The 17,002-nt window shown below is 39.5% G+C and overlaps 1 protein-coding gene across 4 annotated transcripts in view; it reads left to right on the forward strand.

The window, feature by feature from the left end:
- PDE10A (phosphodiesterase 10A) overlaps window positions 1–17,002 on the forward strand; it is a 336,966-nt gene that overhangs the window by 104,617 nt on the left and 215,347 nt on the right. For 3 of the 4 annotated variants that reach the window (XM_079297641.1, XM_079297642.1, XM_079297643.1), the window contains exon 2: window positions 13,826–13,986. The exons of the other annotated variant lie outside the window; for it this stretch is intronic. In XM_079297641.1, the coding sequence (XP_079153767.1) occupies window positions 13,953–13,986 (34 nt within the window). In that variant the 5' untranslated portion in view covers window positions 13,826–13,952. The remainder of the gene's footprint in view (window positions 1–13,825; window positions 13,987–17,002) is intronic. 4 annotated transcript variants of the gene reach the window in all.

A 17,002-nucleotide genomic window follows, 5' to 3' on the forward strand; every position in this document is an offset into this window, starting at 1 on the left:
GTGTTCTTCACTTGAAAGGGTCGCCATTGTTTCAAGCTGATAAAAAATACTGCTTCCAAAGAAGCAGGAAGAAATAATTAACATGCTATTTACTGTTGTGCTTATTTGTACTTCAGTAGGATTCTTTACCCAGAGATGCAAAGAAATCTCAGCTGGCTTTTCTGGAATGACATATCTGATATATCATAAATTACATGTGTAATAATAAGACTTAAAACCAGGGCATCTACAATGCTGGTGCTATCATTTCATTCTGCAGAAGAATCAGGAAGTGCACTGCTCCTCACACTTTTGAGGACCTGAGACCTTAATGGAATAAGCTTTGAAGATCTCTCATCCCAAGAACTTTGAACTGTAGTCTACTGATGGCAGTCCCTATTATGTGCCACATGCATTCATGCAAAGTACTTTTATCTTAAAAAATAGCTCATAGTCTGAGCATGTTAACAGGCTAAAGTTTTTTTCCAGGAGAGCTGTAGGATAGATGAGATTAATCTAGCACTGGATTTTATACCTGTTCTGCCTCTTGCAATGTGTGGGTTCTCCCACTGCTGTTCACATAAAGGTTTTCAAAAACATCTGTGAAGTTTGCTGTATTTGGGCAAGAGGAGCTCTCACCTGATGGTGCTCCATTTTAGAGCAAGATTTCCTAAAGCTCTCCCACATCTTGAGACCTATAGATTGGTTGGAACTCATTTAGCCTCTAAGTCAAATATTAGCTTTCTGGATTCTTAGCTGAATCTCTGGTAGTCTAAAGTGTAGTGTGGGTGGCTGAATCAGTAGGTGCAGCAGTTCATAAATGAGTGAAAGAACTTTTTGAAGGTCTTAAATTCAACTCTTGATGAGAATGACAAACTTGGAGAAGCTGATTAAATTGTCAGTGATTCATGTGATGACTTAAGGCTCTGTGTTTTACAGAAACTTCACTGAGGAAATCCAGTGTCATAAAATTTCCTTGGGTTTTTGTGAGGTTGTTTTTTTAATTTTTAGTTTGAAAATATTCAAAAGACTTTCAGCAAATTCTTCCCACTGAGGATAATCCAAAGTCCATTTTAACAAGGCTAATGTAATATTTGTCTTTATGTTTGCCTTTCAGTTCCTTCACTTATCTACAGATAACTTTTCTATTTGTTTAAAGCCCTTTTCCACATATCTGATTGGAGGGCTAGCAGAAATAGAGATGACACAAAAAAAAAAAAAAAAAAAAAAAAAGACAGATAACTACAGAGAGTCAAAATAATCTCTCAATTGCAAAGGAGGTTATAATCATGCACTGTTTTCCCAGGAGTAGCAATCATCTGGTCAAGCAGCAGTGTGCACAGGTAGCTCCAGACTGATCAAAGCATGTGCTGTCACTTGGCTAGTCCAGAATGGAATGTTGGGAGAAACACAAGGAGAAGGAAAGCCACTTGGCACACAGGAGAGAGACTCAGCTGAGCAGGGAAGGAAGCATTAGGAGTTGTAGGTTAGAAATCCATAGATAATAAATTTCAGTAGTTCTGTTTGTAAAACTGCTTTTTGTCACAGCTTCACAGGAAGATTGGCTCACAGAAAGCTGCTGGAGGCCATCAAGGCCCTCTCTTTGAATGCAGATGACCACTGAGAACAGTGAATCCTGCTGGGGGTATGTCTCCAGTGCCTTCTGTGACAAATATCCAATGACCTTTGCAGGCAATCTACTCTGATGTTTCACTAGTCTAAGCTCTGGAGTTTTTCCTAATGTCAAGATCAAGTCTTTCTTGCTAACATTTAAGCTTAGTACTGCTTAGATTGCCCATTGAAAATACACTGAACTTTCTTTATATGTGCAGAAAGCTGTCTTGTCTTCAAAAATAATCTGTATTGCTTCATCAAGAGTTGAATCAAGTCCTGATTTAATTTCTGAAGAGTTTCTGATAAACATTCAGTATAGAAGTAGACTATAATGTCCACCATACCATAGAAAAAGCCATATGAATACATACTTCACAATATCATATGAAAAAATTTCAAGCTATTTACATTATAGCCTATGGCTGTTGCTTTTTACAACTTTCTTTAAAAAAAAAATTCCTCTTGACTCTCATAGAAAGTTTTTTTTTTTTTCGGTAAACTTGCATAGAACAGCTGCATCTTATTGGCTGGTACTGGAAATGTGAGTTAAAGACCACATTAAATTAGATAAGTTAAATAACAGCTTAAATATTAGATAACAGTGAATAAAGTTAATATATTAAAACTGTTTGTGGAAATATGGTAGGGAGGAGGGCTGGGTAAACTAATAATTTTTCTTCTTCTAGTCTAGAACATCTGTGAACTTTGAATACCTGAAATATATAGGATATACCATGTGACAAATTTAAAGTTGCTTCTGAGTTCATCTGAAAGGTTAAATTTCAGAAATAATTTTTGAATACTTAGTGCTCTTTTATAATTTTTTTTCCATGTAATAAGAACAATGTGGTCTATAAATGAACTAAAATATTTTTGCTAGCACATTTTGGAGCAATGCACCTATCCTCAATAGGAACTTAGCATGCTCCTCAGCTCAGGAGGGAAATGTAAAATGCTGTTCAGAAAATGATCCATGATCCTTTCCTCAATGCTTGCTTTTTCATCTGGAGCACAGATTTAAAACCGGAATAAATGGATGCTTAACTGCTAGGTGCTAACCATGAGGCCTTTCTAAGACAGACAAAGTGTCATGAGCTGTGTGTCAGCTGGTTCAGTGCGGGACTTTGCACTGCACTCCTGTGTTGCCAAACACATCAGCTGTGTGAACTAGCAAAGTGATTCATGGCATGGTCTTTGCAGCACCTTTGTCATATCATTTTGGCTGCCTACAAAGAGATACTGACAGTGTTGTAGAAAGCTGTGATTAAGGGATGTTGGGCTCAGAGGTCTGACAAACATGCCCATAATCAGCACTTTTTATTACTTGTTTTCACATTGTTGGTCCTGATATTGTGTCGTTATTAGGAGTGCAAAACAAGTAAAGGGAGAATCCTGTCTGTGAAGGGCTTTAGCTTCAGGATGCTTTAAGATGCAGGAAACAGTAGGAAGAGGCAAGAAATGAAATAAAGTTTGATATGGGAGAATGAATCATGAAGCATGTGGTTTTTGGAGGCTGCATATATTTCTGTATGTGCTTTATACCCAGTCCTAGTTGACATGCATGACTGTACAGCCTGGCATGTGTTAAACATTTTTGAAGGTATTTAGAAAAGGGCAAGTTGGGTTTAGTTGTCAGCACAGTGTTACCTGCATTGTTGAGGTGTTGTGTAATCTTGCTTCTGTTTTATAGCAGAGCATGGATTATTTTAAATCTCATACAAAAATGATTTCATGCTTGCACTTGACTGCTTTAAACATTTGTTATGTATAACATATTTTCAAGCATAATCAATGGGTTAAAATCTACTTCAATGAAGATTCCTGGAACAAACAGTTATTAGACTATTTCACTGAATCTTTCTAGTTAGTTTTTTATAACTGAAACTATCCACCCCTTAATTAAAAAACCTCTGAATCTTAAAACTGCTAATTATGATAAGTAATGCTTGGTTGCTGATGGTTTGGACCTGCTGCTTTTCTTGAGAGGCAAGTATTCTCTGTGGTCTCCATTTGCTTTGGAGTAATGTGATTCAAAGAGGGCTTTCTCCAAAGGAAATGTCATTCTCCTAACACTGAATATGATTTTGCCTGATGATGACTGCATTCTGGCAACACCTTGTGGGTGTGTCAGCTTCTTCTATGTTATGTAGGGAGTGCACACATAACAGAAAGATGCTCCTTGTTCCTCTTTTTCGGTATTTAAGTTTTAAGGGATTTGGAAAACATGATTCTCTTCATCAGCCTTCAGAGTGATGTCCTTTCATTTCCCCATCACCAACTCCATAAAATCTGAAAGCATGTCAGCAGTGTAATCTTTGAATTCAAAAGTAAGAGAATATAATAGAGATATTATTGTGAAGGATGAATGCCCTGGTAATTGATTTGAGATGGCATTCATATCTGGAGAGTCTTTTGTTTGGATGCTGTTTTGGAATGCTGAGATTTTGAACTTATAATGGAAATAAGATGGATGAAGCATGAACTATGATGGACAGAGAATGAAGGGCATAATTATGAAAAGAGGCAGAAGAAAAGAGACTTTTGAGGCTTTTGTTTGTTGTGGGAACCTTAATGAGAGAACATGGCTAACAGATGCAAGGCCTCAAAGTCTATGGTGGCAGGCATCAGTGCAAAACTCAATGACAAATAGTTCTTGTAGAGCAGAGAAGTAGGAACTTGGAAAGCTTGGAAGATGGGCAATATGGGCTGGCAGCAGGCATTTGCCATGTACATCAGCAGCAAAAGGGGAGTTGGGAAAGAAGGAACTGCACAGAGTACATGGGCTCATTGCAGACAGAAACTGATATTTTTCTTTATTTCTTTTGCTTTGGGGTGTGAGAATTTCACATCATTGAATTTTCAGGAACTAAGAGCAACTGCCTTCAGTCCACACCCAAAATAAGTGAAGAATAGCAATGAAATGAGTGACTCAGAGAAATGACTGACTAAATCCAGCAGCTGATTGGATGGAATGCTTTCTTGAGTCTTAGACATCTGTATCGGACTTCTGAGCTTGTTTTGGTGCTTGCTTTTCCAAATATCTGGTAGCTGAATATTTTCCAATCCATATTTGGAAATAGTTGATTCATTCATAAGGATAATATTCATGCTGTTCAGGAAATGCAGTCGTTTGCTCACAGATCTCATTCAAATGATGGTATAAAACTCTCTGTTTTTTAAATTTCTAAAATAGTATCAAATAATTTTGAGAGAACTCTATATGAGAACACAGGGGATAGGAGGAGCTACCTTTGAGTAACTCAGGTAAAGCAGAGGAAAGGCTGTTCTTTTATTTTCAAAAGTTGATATTTAGTTAGCTGCTCCTTGTCTCAAAATGTAAAATATTGCTAAGTGATATTTCCTTTTAATGATAAGATGGGGTCCTGTGCATCACATGAGTTGGAATTCCTCCCAGAAAAACTCTGAACAAGAAATTGGCCACCACATAGTCTACTCTTTGCTTACATTGCAAACTTGCTGTTGTGTTTCTTGTGGGATTAAGAAGGACTCTGTGTGTGTAGGTGGGACCAGGATATAATTAAGCAATGCTGTTAAAGGAATATCAGCTTTGAGTGATAGGAACAGGAATATTATCTGTGATCTTGTAGTTCCCCAATGTAATTTGTATTGGGCTTCAGGTCAGAGCTATGGAACAGACCTGAAGAAAGCCAGATCATTGCTTTCTGGAGTACTATGAGCATGCACTTTTGACTCGGGTATTATCCCTGCTACAGAGCAGGGGGAGAGGTTTCTCAGCCAGTTGATGATGAAATCCTACAACCATCTGCCTGCAAATAGTGTATTTTTAAAAAAAACAAACATTAGGCTGTCATTTGTTTCTTTCTCTTTTCACTCTTTCTTAGGAAGTTATCCATGCCCTCTTCCTGGGATGGGAGTTTTTTGAAAGAATGCATGTTAGTGGGAGACCCAGTTTGCATCCAAAGTCACTGAGAAAGCGTATGGCAGAGCAGAGAAGAGAATACAGATGACCCCACTGCAGCCACAGACATGCTGTCCCTTTTTTAGTTTGGGATTTTTGAGTTTTGTCTTTCTTTCCTGCTGCATTTTTGCTTTTTTCCCAATAGCTTCTATGGGTCTGCATGCCACAAAAACAGTCAGGAAAAACAGCTTTTATTTCTGCTTTCTTGATGACCTTTTAAAAGTTTAGAAACAGTCAGAATTGAGCTTGTTGCCATAATAATCAACTATAGAATCAATAAAGTTAAGGTGGCTGCTAAGGGAAGGCCATGTATAGCTGTGATGCAAGCCTGAGTGCTGCAGCCTGTCCTGTAAGGAGAGAAAGGGTTTGTGGGGTGAGGGTGTGTGTGTGCGATTCTTCAGCAAGGAGCCTGCTGAAATCTGAATTCAGCTCAGCAGTGTTGATTTAATGTACCTTTCTTTGTTATGGCAACAGAAGGGAACATATCTTTTGAAATATCTAATCTTGCTTCTCTCGTTGACCTTGTTCTTGATAAACAATATTAAATATCCTTGTAGGAAATATGCTTTAGTGAGCTTGGTAGAAATATGTGAAAATGCATATAGCTGCAGAAGTGAAGAGCAGTGAGCTCCTTGTAATACAGATTGAATTAGCCCCTCACCTTTTTCCTTTCAAAGTTCACTATTTCAAAGGAATCACCCCTGATACAACAGCTTTGATGTTGTGAGAGGTGAGTTCTCATCCTTGGCTGCTTTGGAGGCTTATCTCAGCATGTAAAAATTTTCTATGGTTGTAAAGCTTTAACTCAACAGCTGCTGTATTTCCACTCTTCATGGTGGCTGAAGTCACGAAGACTTCCCTTCAACCCTACCATTCCCAGCAGATCTTTTGACCTTTTGGAGGTTTTGGCAGCTGGTCTGACTGAAAAGGACTAGATACCTGGCCTTGCTGGCTGGGCAGTGGCATGATGATGGCCAGAGAATCAGTTTTGGGGTGCCTACACTTTTCCTCAGCTTTGTGGTGTGCTTCTTGGCTGCAGCTGGACCATCAGACCATTGTGTGTTGAACAATTGCTGAACAAAATGGGATTTTAAAAAAACACAATATGGATTGTCAGCCCAAGGTTACTTCACAATCAGAATGAATAGTTAAGTCATAATGTAAATATTTTTACTTCAGGTGTTTATAAAAGTAATATAGAGAACAGGATATCTCAGAAGTGTTTAATGAGAGAATTAGGAATGGTTCCCTTGAAGGCCTCCAAATCAGATCTCACTTAAGGTAGCAGCGCTTGCAAACCATGAATATTTAGCAGAGGAAAGAAATTATTTAATTGATTTCTGGCTCTCATCACAAAATAAAAGCTCTGCAAAAGTCTTAGCTACCATTCTTAGACAGACCAGCAATTCCATCACCATAGAGATTTATCCTCTTGAGCTGCTGTTTTCCTGAGTCAGGGTTAACACTCTGGCTGGGCTGACTACTGCCAGTGCTTGTATCTGCCTTCCCTCTGCAAAGAGCTTTTGCTCCGGAAAGGTTAATCAGCCAATCTGGAGGTCAAACAAGACATTGAGAACAAATATCACTTTGCAGTTTGTTCCATCAATGGTAATAGATAGGCATTACTGCTATGGTCTTCATCAAGCCTAGTCCCAGTCTGGAAATACAGAGTACCTCATGGACAGGAGACCTACAGAAAACATGTTTGTGTAAAACAGGATTATAAAATTGCTTGCATATGCAAGACTTGATTAGTAGTTGTCTTCCTCTTTTTTTTTACTCTTAAGGTTTTAATTTTTTTATTAGGTTGGTATGAGTCACTGCTGGTGAGAGTGCAGGAAGGGGTGTGTTTTAAAGAAGGGAATATAAAGGCCAAGAGATAAGCTGCGTGCATTCCAGGTTCAGCAAGTATATTTTGGAAGGTTTTGGCTCTACAAGTGAAAAGCTGTAAATACAGTTAAAGTGTTTTAGTATTACAAGCCAATGGAGCTTTGACACTCTTCTGTGTCAGCTATCAATCAGCACTCCTCAAAGAAATCAGTTTTAAAGGTTTTACAAAGACTTACTGTTTCCCTTGTCTTTCTGAATTTGTTTTTTTGTTTTGGAATTTTCTGCAGGGCACCTTGTCAGCATGTTGCTTATAAATGGGCTGGGTGACAGCACAGAGCACGACTGAGAAAGACACACTTGGCAGGCTCTTTGCTTGCCTTAAATATGCTCTGCAGATTTAAGATAGCTTTCTGCACTTTTTGGGTGTCCCCTCCATGCTCCTGGCCAGGTGGCCATGCTGACATGGTGAAGCAGAAGGGAGAGAAGCTCCTCCTTCCTTCCCTGCTTTTTCTTCTTATCAAGCCCTGGGCAGGAGCTGTGGCTTCTGGTGCATGTGCTACACCCATGACCTGGCATCTGAGTAGCTCTGCTTAGTCCACACGCGTGTAAGTAGGGCTTGTTTCTGCTGCCTGTGTGTTGCCCTATTGATGATAACAATCTAGCCTTTAGAGTGTTTTCTACTTGGCAAAATCACCCATAACCAACCATTGTTTAGATTAATGCTGACCTTGTAACTTGTGATGAACCCAAGACCTACGCAAACAGAAAGTGAATAGCCACAGTTGAAAAGTATCTTATCAGATATTTGAAAGAATAATAAACAAGAGGAAGTGGATAAAAGAATGCCTTTCAGTGGGACCTTATTAAAATAGAGCTTCATGGCCTGGCTTCTGTGATGATAGATAGGTCCAGTCAAAGATAACACTGAACCAATGCTGTTGTACTTTCTTTGAGGTAGTCACCTGGCCTGTACTGACGCAAGGATGTCCACATCATTGTCCCGGACTTGCTGCCTAGCATCATTTCAGGGCTTGCTTTGGGCAGTCTGGGTGATACTGTTGCACTTTTATTACCATATATTTGTAAAATACATTTACATAATTGTACTTCGACATAGAGTGTAGTAACTGAGCATTTCTTGTCTTTGCAGTGTTTGGTTTGGGGATAATTTGCAATTTTCCTGCAATTTTAAGAAGGGTATCTAAGAAAAAAGACTTTCAAATTCAAATTTTATTTCACTGTGTAAGTCCCCCATTCCTTTTAAGTCCAGGAACCATGTTCAAGCAGTTTATCAGACTTTTGCCCTTGAACTAAGGGCTTATCAAGGCAGTTGCAGAAAGCCTTAGGTGGTGTTTGTGTACCTGGACTGCCACAAACCACCATGGCAAATAAAGTAGTAGCAGCTCTCCTCTCTCTCCCATGCTGCCTTTGTAGCCTCCTTTGGGGTGCTTCTTGTCTTAAATGGTTTAACTGCAAAACCAATCCAAGGCATAGAATTGATCTAAATGGTCATCTAAAGCCTTAAGGCCAATCAAGCTGTAACTGTTAATGTGAGTAGTTCTGTTGATGTCAGTGGGTTTTCTCACTTAAGCATTCTAGATTTGATAGCAAGGTTAGAGATTATCAAGGTTTTAAACTAAGGGGGGGGAAATGCCCTACCAAACAGAAACTACTGGTGCCTCTTAGACTGAGGCCATGTTTGTTGTGTTTTTTTTGGTGGGGGGGGGGATGCAGGTGGAAATGTAAGCAGAGCAATGTTTTTGCTTTCTAAACTTCTATTTAAGTGTAGTAACAAAGAGCTGCATGGGGACACCAAGGTGTGCAAGCACATACCTCCTGAAGCCACCCAGACTTCTGGCTACTTTTTCTTGACTGGGATTTGATGGGTTTCAGATGTTTAGCTTGCCAAATGCAGGTGGGGAAAAAAGGAAGCAAATGAAAGGTCTAGGAAATGCAATGAACAAATTACTTGAGATTAAGATGATATGACAAAGTGAAGATAAAAAATGTATTTTAGGTCTTAAATTCCACTGGTGCATCCTTTAACTTCCTTAAATCTGAAAAAAGCCCCTAGTGCTTTTTAAGTTTACCTGGTAAAGTATTGATTCTTTCTTCAAACTTTGCCCTGCTATACTGTCAAACCAGTATATTGTAATGCTGCTGCTGTTTAAAACTCATAGTCACTTATCCCTGGGAAATGCATGTATGGAGGACTGCAGAGAAAGAAACTCAGGCTATACAGGTACAGCTGGGCAGTACTGGCACAGCTGGGAGCAAAGGACAGAGACGAGGCTGCATATCCAGCCTTGGCTTCTCCTGTGCCTGCAGCTTAGGTGCTTCACCAACCCAGTCTCTTGAAGGAGGAATGGCTTTTGCATTGAAGAAGCACTGATTGCAATCCACTGTGCAGAGTTTTGACACTCTGCACTTTAAAGGGAACATTTTGAAGTTAATCTCTGGTAGTTCTCTGCTGTGAGAGGTGAGTTTTATGAAGCCAGCACTGTAAAATGGAGCAACTTTGGGTTGGTGCAGTACCTAAGTAATCCCAAGAGCACTCTGCAAAGTGGCAAAGTACATACGAATACAGCGTGTGCGTAGGCAGGAGATAACAAGGAGCTGAGGAGAAGAACAGTTTTGCTGGGGAGGAGGTGGAATGAAGTGGGAGTGGGGCTCCCAGCCCCAGTGCTGAGCCTCTGCAGTACCTTTAGGCAGGAATGAAGGATGAGGTGCCAAGGGGGCAGCTGGTGCAGGCTGGATGAAGGCAGGGTGACCACAAATAGGACAGGAGTGTTTGGCAGGACAAACCTGATTTTGTGTTGGTCTCTGGGCATTTTATTTCCCTTCATGTCTCTGCCATACCAGTTCGCAAGATGTGACTGGCAGCTTTGCCTTGCAATTTATTTGATCATGGTAATTTTTTTGACAGGCTTCCTTGTGATTTTTTAATATATCAAATAGAGTTTAATAATAGCCTGCTATTAAGTCCTTTTGTTTCTCCCTTGGGATTTTCTTATGACTGCTGCTTCTCTTACCTATTTGAAGCTCTGAATCTCTTTTCCAACTGTGAAGAACTTAGCAGTGTGAGTGCATGCATAATATGTAAAAACATTTTGCAGGATTGTTGTTATGCTTGGGCATTAATAAATGCTGGTATTGACATTTATTGGCATAAATCAGGATTGCCTAATTTACAGGAGTATTCCTATTAAGTTCAGCAAGACAGGTTGGGCACAAGATGGTCTCCAGAAGAGTTTGATTTTATTTTTAAATTCAAATTTTATTTCTACTCATCTTTTGAATATGAATTTTATCATTGGTTCCAGGATCAAGTGACCTCTGAAGAGAAGAACTTCAGTGATAGTAAAAGTGAACAAAATAAAGTAAATTCTGCAATATATATAATGGCTTTAAATTATCAAAGACAGTAAAAGGAAAGTGGCTACATACATTTAATCAAAGTAGGCTAACCACATCTAAATGGCACCTAATGGTATATGATTATGTTCTGTAATGGGGGAGCCAAAATCCTTTTGTTTTCCTTATTCCCCTGACACTGTTGGTCTGTATCTTTCACTGTTTTCTATTTCCACATATGGGAGGCCTACCTGGTTTTTTTTCTGCTCTTTGCTTTTACTGGTATTTTCCAAGAAACTCAGAAATACTTGTCTTTTACTCATTCCCTTTGTACACGGTGTTGAAATGGGGATAGCGCAAAGCGTGATCTCACCCATCAGTATTCAAATGCACAAAGGGAGACTTCGACCTTTCCTTCCCTCTTCTCATCTGCTTACTACCACTCTGGTTGTTTAGCCCCCACGTGATTATTCGGATTTCTCCCCCTTCTCCTCTCCAACTCAGATTTTTCTGTGGCCCCTGCCAGAAAAGATATGTGCCGGATACATCTACATTTTGCTGAATTTGGAGTCAGAGTTCATAGGTAGATACTGGCTTGTGCTAATCCCTGATGGTGTTTGCAGCAGTGTAAGGGTAATACAAGCACTGTTAAGCCCTGCATGCCAGCAGCAGACACAGATTTGCAGTTGTGGTGTACTTATGGGAGAAAGACATAGCAGTAACGAGGCGACTGCTGGTAGAAGCTGTACCGATTCAACCCTCTGCCTGTGTGTTGGAAGGATAGAGGAAAAAATAGCTAAGTGTGTCCATCCACATCAACAATAAAAGGAAGAGGAACTGACTGTGATTTGCAGAGTAATTGCTCCTCTGTAGAAAGCTTAGACATGCAGAACTTCCAGGTTCCAGCAACTGTCCCCAAAGCCAGCCAGTTCAGAAGAAGATGATTTTGTGGTTTGATCTTACCACTGGAACATATATGGATTGGACAAATTTCCTGTTTTAAACCTGTATGAAATGGGGAATTTCCCAGGATGTTATGCAGCCAAGGATTACTCCTTTGTCTGCAGTGTGAAATTCCTTTAGTCTTTTTACATTTTCTCTTTTGTCTCTCTTTTTCCTCCTTGTTTGCAATGACATTTGTTATGACCGTTGGAAGGAAATGTTATTCTGCTTAGCTAATATTTTGGTTCCTCTTGCATAGTTAGAGGACTTTAGTGGAAGGCTGCCTTGACTTCACACACCACAGCTGTATGGTGGTGACAGCTAGACAAGAAACTTCCATACTGAAGAGCATGGCTCAGGAGGTTCGCTCACAGTGAAGGAGACAAACTGTGCATTTCAAAAAGACTGGTAAAATAACTTTCAAAGAAGAAAATTCCATCGTAGAATGGTTTGTGTTGGAAGGCACTGCAAAGATCATCCCATTCCAGCTCCCCTTCCGTGAGCAGGGACACCTTTCACTAGACCACATTGCTCAAGCACTGTCCAACCTAGCCTTGAACACTTCCAGGGATAGGGAGTTCACCACTTCTCTGGGCAGTCTGTTCCACTGTCTAGATCTTATGTTTTCCTAAATAACTTTCCTCACAGGCTTTCTGAAACAATGAAAACCAGCAGAAAGCTCCAAATCCAAGTTAATTTTGAACTAAAAGCTATGAACTTTTCAGAGCCCTTAGGCTATTTCAGGGAATGCTGCATTAGCTGTCATTACATAGCATTTTTCCAGAGCACTGATAAGTGATTGCTGATGCAAAAAAAAGGGAAGTTAATAGAAAATGGCACATGTATTTTGTAACTAATAGAAATATGACATAGAGAAGAAAAAGTACTGCTCCCTTAGTGAAAAGAGACAGAAAGAAACTTTAATCCCCTCCTACACATCATGTCCCGTTCTGTTCCCCAATGCAAGACAAGAGAAGAGGGATCGGAATTTATTTATAATTTTGGCACCAGGGATACAAATAGATTGCTGAAAGTCTGTGGAAGTTCTTTGTAACTTTCTGAATTTTTAAGTATGAATAGAGTGTATGGAGAAACTAGTATGCACCCTTTTTCTTTCTACTAGTTTGTCATTGCCTCTGAATTTTTGTGTTTCAAGTGCCTGCTTATTGCAGGAATCAGGGGGCTGAATCACTCGAGGCAGCCCACAGGTCTGGTGACTTCATTTCCTGGGTTATATAAAATCCAAACTTCCTAACAAATTGTCTGCAGGAAGTGTTTACCACATTGATATAGAACAATTAGAGTGCACAGAAACCTGACCAGGTTGAAAAAACAATTACGTGAAATATTGGCATTATTTATAAAGACCTTTAAACATGGCAGAGGGGTTTCCAGCCAGCGAGCCACCAAGCAATCAACCTACCTGCCTGAGTTATGGAGCAGAACTATTTAGTCAGCTATCAGGGCTAGATTTAGTGTGAAGGGTGGAGACCTGTGTAGAAAAAATGCAATTAAGGCATTATATCTAATACCATTCTCTCTAATAAATTGCTCACCTGTGTAGAACAAGAGATCTTATATTAATATTTGTTAACATAGCTATTCAGTATGTCTGCTGAGGTGCCTAGAGTTACTCTGGGTTTAAATAGTCCAATTTAAAACTGACTGTGTTGTTTTGTGTGGGGAGATGGCCTCCTACTGCAAAAAACTTGCTCCTATTCTGAGCTGTTTGAAGCCAGGAAGAATGGGGGTTCCCTGCAATGGTGTGGCGATGCTGGAGAAAATAGGGGTGACAGAAACAAGAACCACCCATTAATGTCTCACTCCACAGATTTATAAGTTAGACAAGTATTTCCTCATCCTATGTAGTCTACAGTCTCTTGGGTATCTCTTTCACACCAAAAGTGCAGCTTTTCTCTGACAAATAATTCTTTATAAACAGCAAGAAAACAAAAAGTTAATGTTTTTTCTTTCTAAAGACCCCAACCAAAACCAGCAACTTCTTTTGGAGCTGTTATTGGCTTTTTATGGTAAGCCTTGATTGTCTGACCAAGTTCTGTTTGTTAGTTTTATGGTTTGCAAATTTTCATCAGGATGGCAGGCTTCTGTTCATTAAGATTGCAAATTATACCTATCAAAAGAATTTTTATTGACATGTGTAAACAGAACCTTGGCCTGGAGTTTGAAAAGAAGAAGGATGCAGCTGCTGTGATGTGCTGTCCAGCATTACCTTTCTGCAGAAGATGAAGCAGCAGAGAAATTGGGAAAAGTACATCTTCACATTCAGCTGGAAATGTGGAAATGCAGAAAGCAAGTCAGCAAGCTACGTAAGTGAACTGGTATTTGGCTGTTTCAGCATAACTTTAAGTAAGATCTGAAACAGATATTGCTTTGACTGCTATTTTGTATGCAGCAATGGAAATTTGTTCTCTGAATCGTGACTATCTCGGGGGTTCTTGCCTGGAGGTGAAGAATGCTCACCTCTAGGGAGTTCCCAGTGTAACTTTATTCCTTAGATTCAGAGTCCTTGGTGATATGCATAGGACTTACTAAAATTCAGCCACTAAGGGGATTGGTGTTACACACCAGTACTGTCAAAGGATTAAATTTCCCAAATGAACCACTTAAGTGGTGCACAACTTCTTTGAGCGACATGTTTTGTGTTATGGAAATTCCCTGTTAGGACTATTTGTCAGAAGGCTAATTGTTTAGCATTTGGGTTTATTGCTTTTAGTTGATAGCATTCAGATCTCTTGCTATGAAATTGCAGCTTTCTTTAGTTTTCCAAGAAAACCTTGTTTCTGCTAAGTATCTGGCTAATTTCTTGACTAACTTCAGTGACATGTTTGGCTATTGTAAGGTCTTTAATGTGCTATCTTTGTAAAATGCTGTAATACTGCAGTCTGCAAATTTCCCATTTAAAGCAGCACTCTTTTTTTAAGACCATTGATATTGGTATAAAATGTCTTTCTCACTTTAAGTTTTCTCATCTGGGAAAGGATTGTGATAATTCATTACTCTGACAAAATACTGAAACCTTGTGACAGCAGGACTTGTATGGCTCTTAAATATCGTGCTACACTTAATTGTGTGTCTCCTAAATAGGAATAGTATGATTTTCAGAGATGGGAAGTAAATACAACTGAAATGAAACCTAGGACATCACACTGTGTACATTAAAGTGCTTAAGTATATTGACTGTAGGAATCAGGATCTCATGAAGGAGTATGGATTATTACTATGAGCTGAAACTGTCAGTATTTAAACTTGAATGTTACTTTAAACTTGAATGTAACCAAATATAGGGCTAGGAACCTAAGCTTTTACATCTGAATTTGGAGAGAGTTTGACATTTACAAAATTATGAGCTTTTATTTTGTTGCAGTTTTGGCAGATCTAAAGCATCTCAGAGGGGGCATCTAAAATTACTAAATATTTTAAGCTTTTGGCCTTGGAATTTAGACTCTGATACCCATTTTCTCTTTGCTGGGATGCAGCAACTTACCGCACAAGTTTTAAGGAGTCAAACAAAGATATCTTCTTCAATTCACATCATAATTCATGTTAGTATCTAAATTAATGTACTCCAAATTTATGCTGAAATTTATAAAGAGAGCATGCTCTTAACATATGTTTCAGGTTAGATAATGAAACAGTCTTTTTGCAGTTTGACTCAGCTCTAAGTGGTGTTGCAGGCTTTGACTATGCATGAGGACATACATGCAGGCTCTTGATGTAACATAAAAAATTATATGCCTTTGATCCACCATTTATTGCACGAATCAAACTTTTGTGCTATTAAACTGCTTGTAGGGAATTTTTTAAAGACTGCTTGAGCCCTCTGAGATTTCATTCTCTCTTTTCTCCAAGTCTGCCTGTTATAATTTTAAAACAAACAAATAACTTCCCTACACCCCTCACCCCCAGTCAATCCTGAAGAAAAAACCATCCGCTTTAGAAATGTGGTAAATATGGGGAGAGTAAATGGCTTTTTTTTAAAAACCTTGTCTTTGGGGAAGAAGATAGAATGGTGATAATCAGAAGTGTCTGCAAAATGCATATTATAAAGAGTGTAATGGAAAATAGAGTGTGTACGTTTCTCCTCTTAAAATAATAAAACGAAAAAAAATCTTGGTAGGAACATAATGGAAGCAAAGGTGATTGTTTACAATGTAGTAATAAAGCCAGGAAGGGTGTTTTCAGCTCTGCTTGCTTTGCTGCATAGCTTTTGAGCTATCATGGCAGAGTATATGTGAGAAATTGCCATCATTATAGTGACTCTGGAGGAGGTAGATGCAATTCTCTCCCTGGGTTTATTGTGCCCAGGGAGCTGGGCAGTCCTTAGGCCTCTGGCAATCTGTAGCCAGGGTGGGATCTGATTTGGTGTTTAGCTCATAGATCTGTCACTGTGCTGCTGTGTCTGATCCCTTGAAGTGGTTTCTCCAATGTGTTGTTCTGGCCTTGCCTTTCCTGTCCTGGAAAGGCTTGAGGCACTGATGCAGAATTAGCTCTCACCTCAATTTGGCCAGGCATTCCCCTTAAGCTGGAAAAAGACTTCCATGCCCAGATTGGGTAATTCAGTGTTTGGTGTGAGATGCTTCATATGGGCTGTATTCACAGGGTGTGAGCTGATTCACCATCTACATGTTAGTATGTGTGTGCATATTTATATTGCAGGTACTTCCTGCAAGTATTCCTGGCTGTGAGGCCCCTGGTTACTCAGCAGCTTCCTTACAAGTCACTGCTGCTAGCAACAGATGGAAAGACCTGGATGTTGGGAGCTGTGAGGGTCTGGCTAAGATGCAGGGACTCGGTGTGAATAAGAAATATTAGTGTGTGGGGACAAATGAATGCCAGCAGTATTCTACAAGCAGGTGTCTTTGTTGTCTTTACTCAGCTGCAGAAGCCACAGCCATCAGTGTCAATGAAACAGTCCTGTAGAATAAAGGCCATCATCTTTTGTCAGCCCTGTGGCAGGGTGGTGCTCTCATTAGCTGTGTCTGAGGGAGCAGTCTGAGGGAAAGGTCCTGTCTGGCTCTGAACATCTACAGAATCAGAGCTCTGCATCTTGGCACTGGTGGGAAGGAAATCTGGCCTTCAGGCAGTACTCTGTAAAAGGCAAGCAGGTTATTGTTTTATTTTGTTTTAGTGGCCAAGATGGAATGCTATTTTGACCCGATCAGACTAAATCAGTGTGATTCCATTTGTATCTGTGAAACTTTACTGCAAAATAATATCTTTATCACATTACTTGTGAATATATATGTCTTCAGTGTGGTACAAGCCAGAGCAACTCTGCCTGTCTTTTGAAGAATTCAGATAGAATTAGATCTTCAGCAAAAG

Source organism: Erithacus rubecula (genome assembly GCF_903797595.1).
Source record: "Erithacus rubecula genome assembly, chromosome: 2".
Taxonomy (NCBI): domain Eukaryota; kingdom Metazoa; phylum Chordata; class Aves; order Passeriformes; family Muscicapidae; genus Erithacus; species Erithacus rubecula.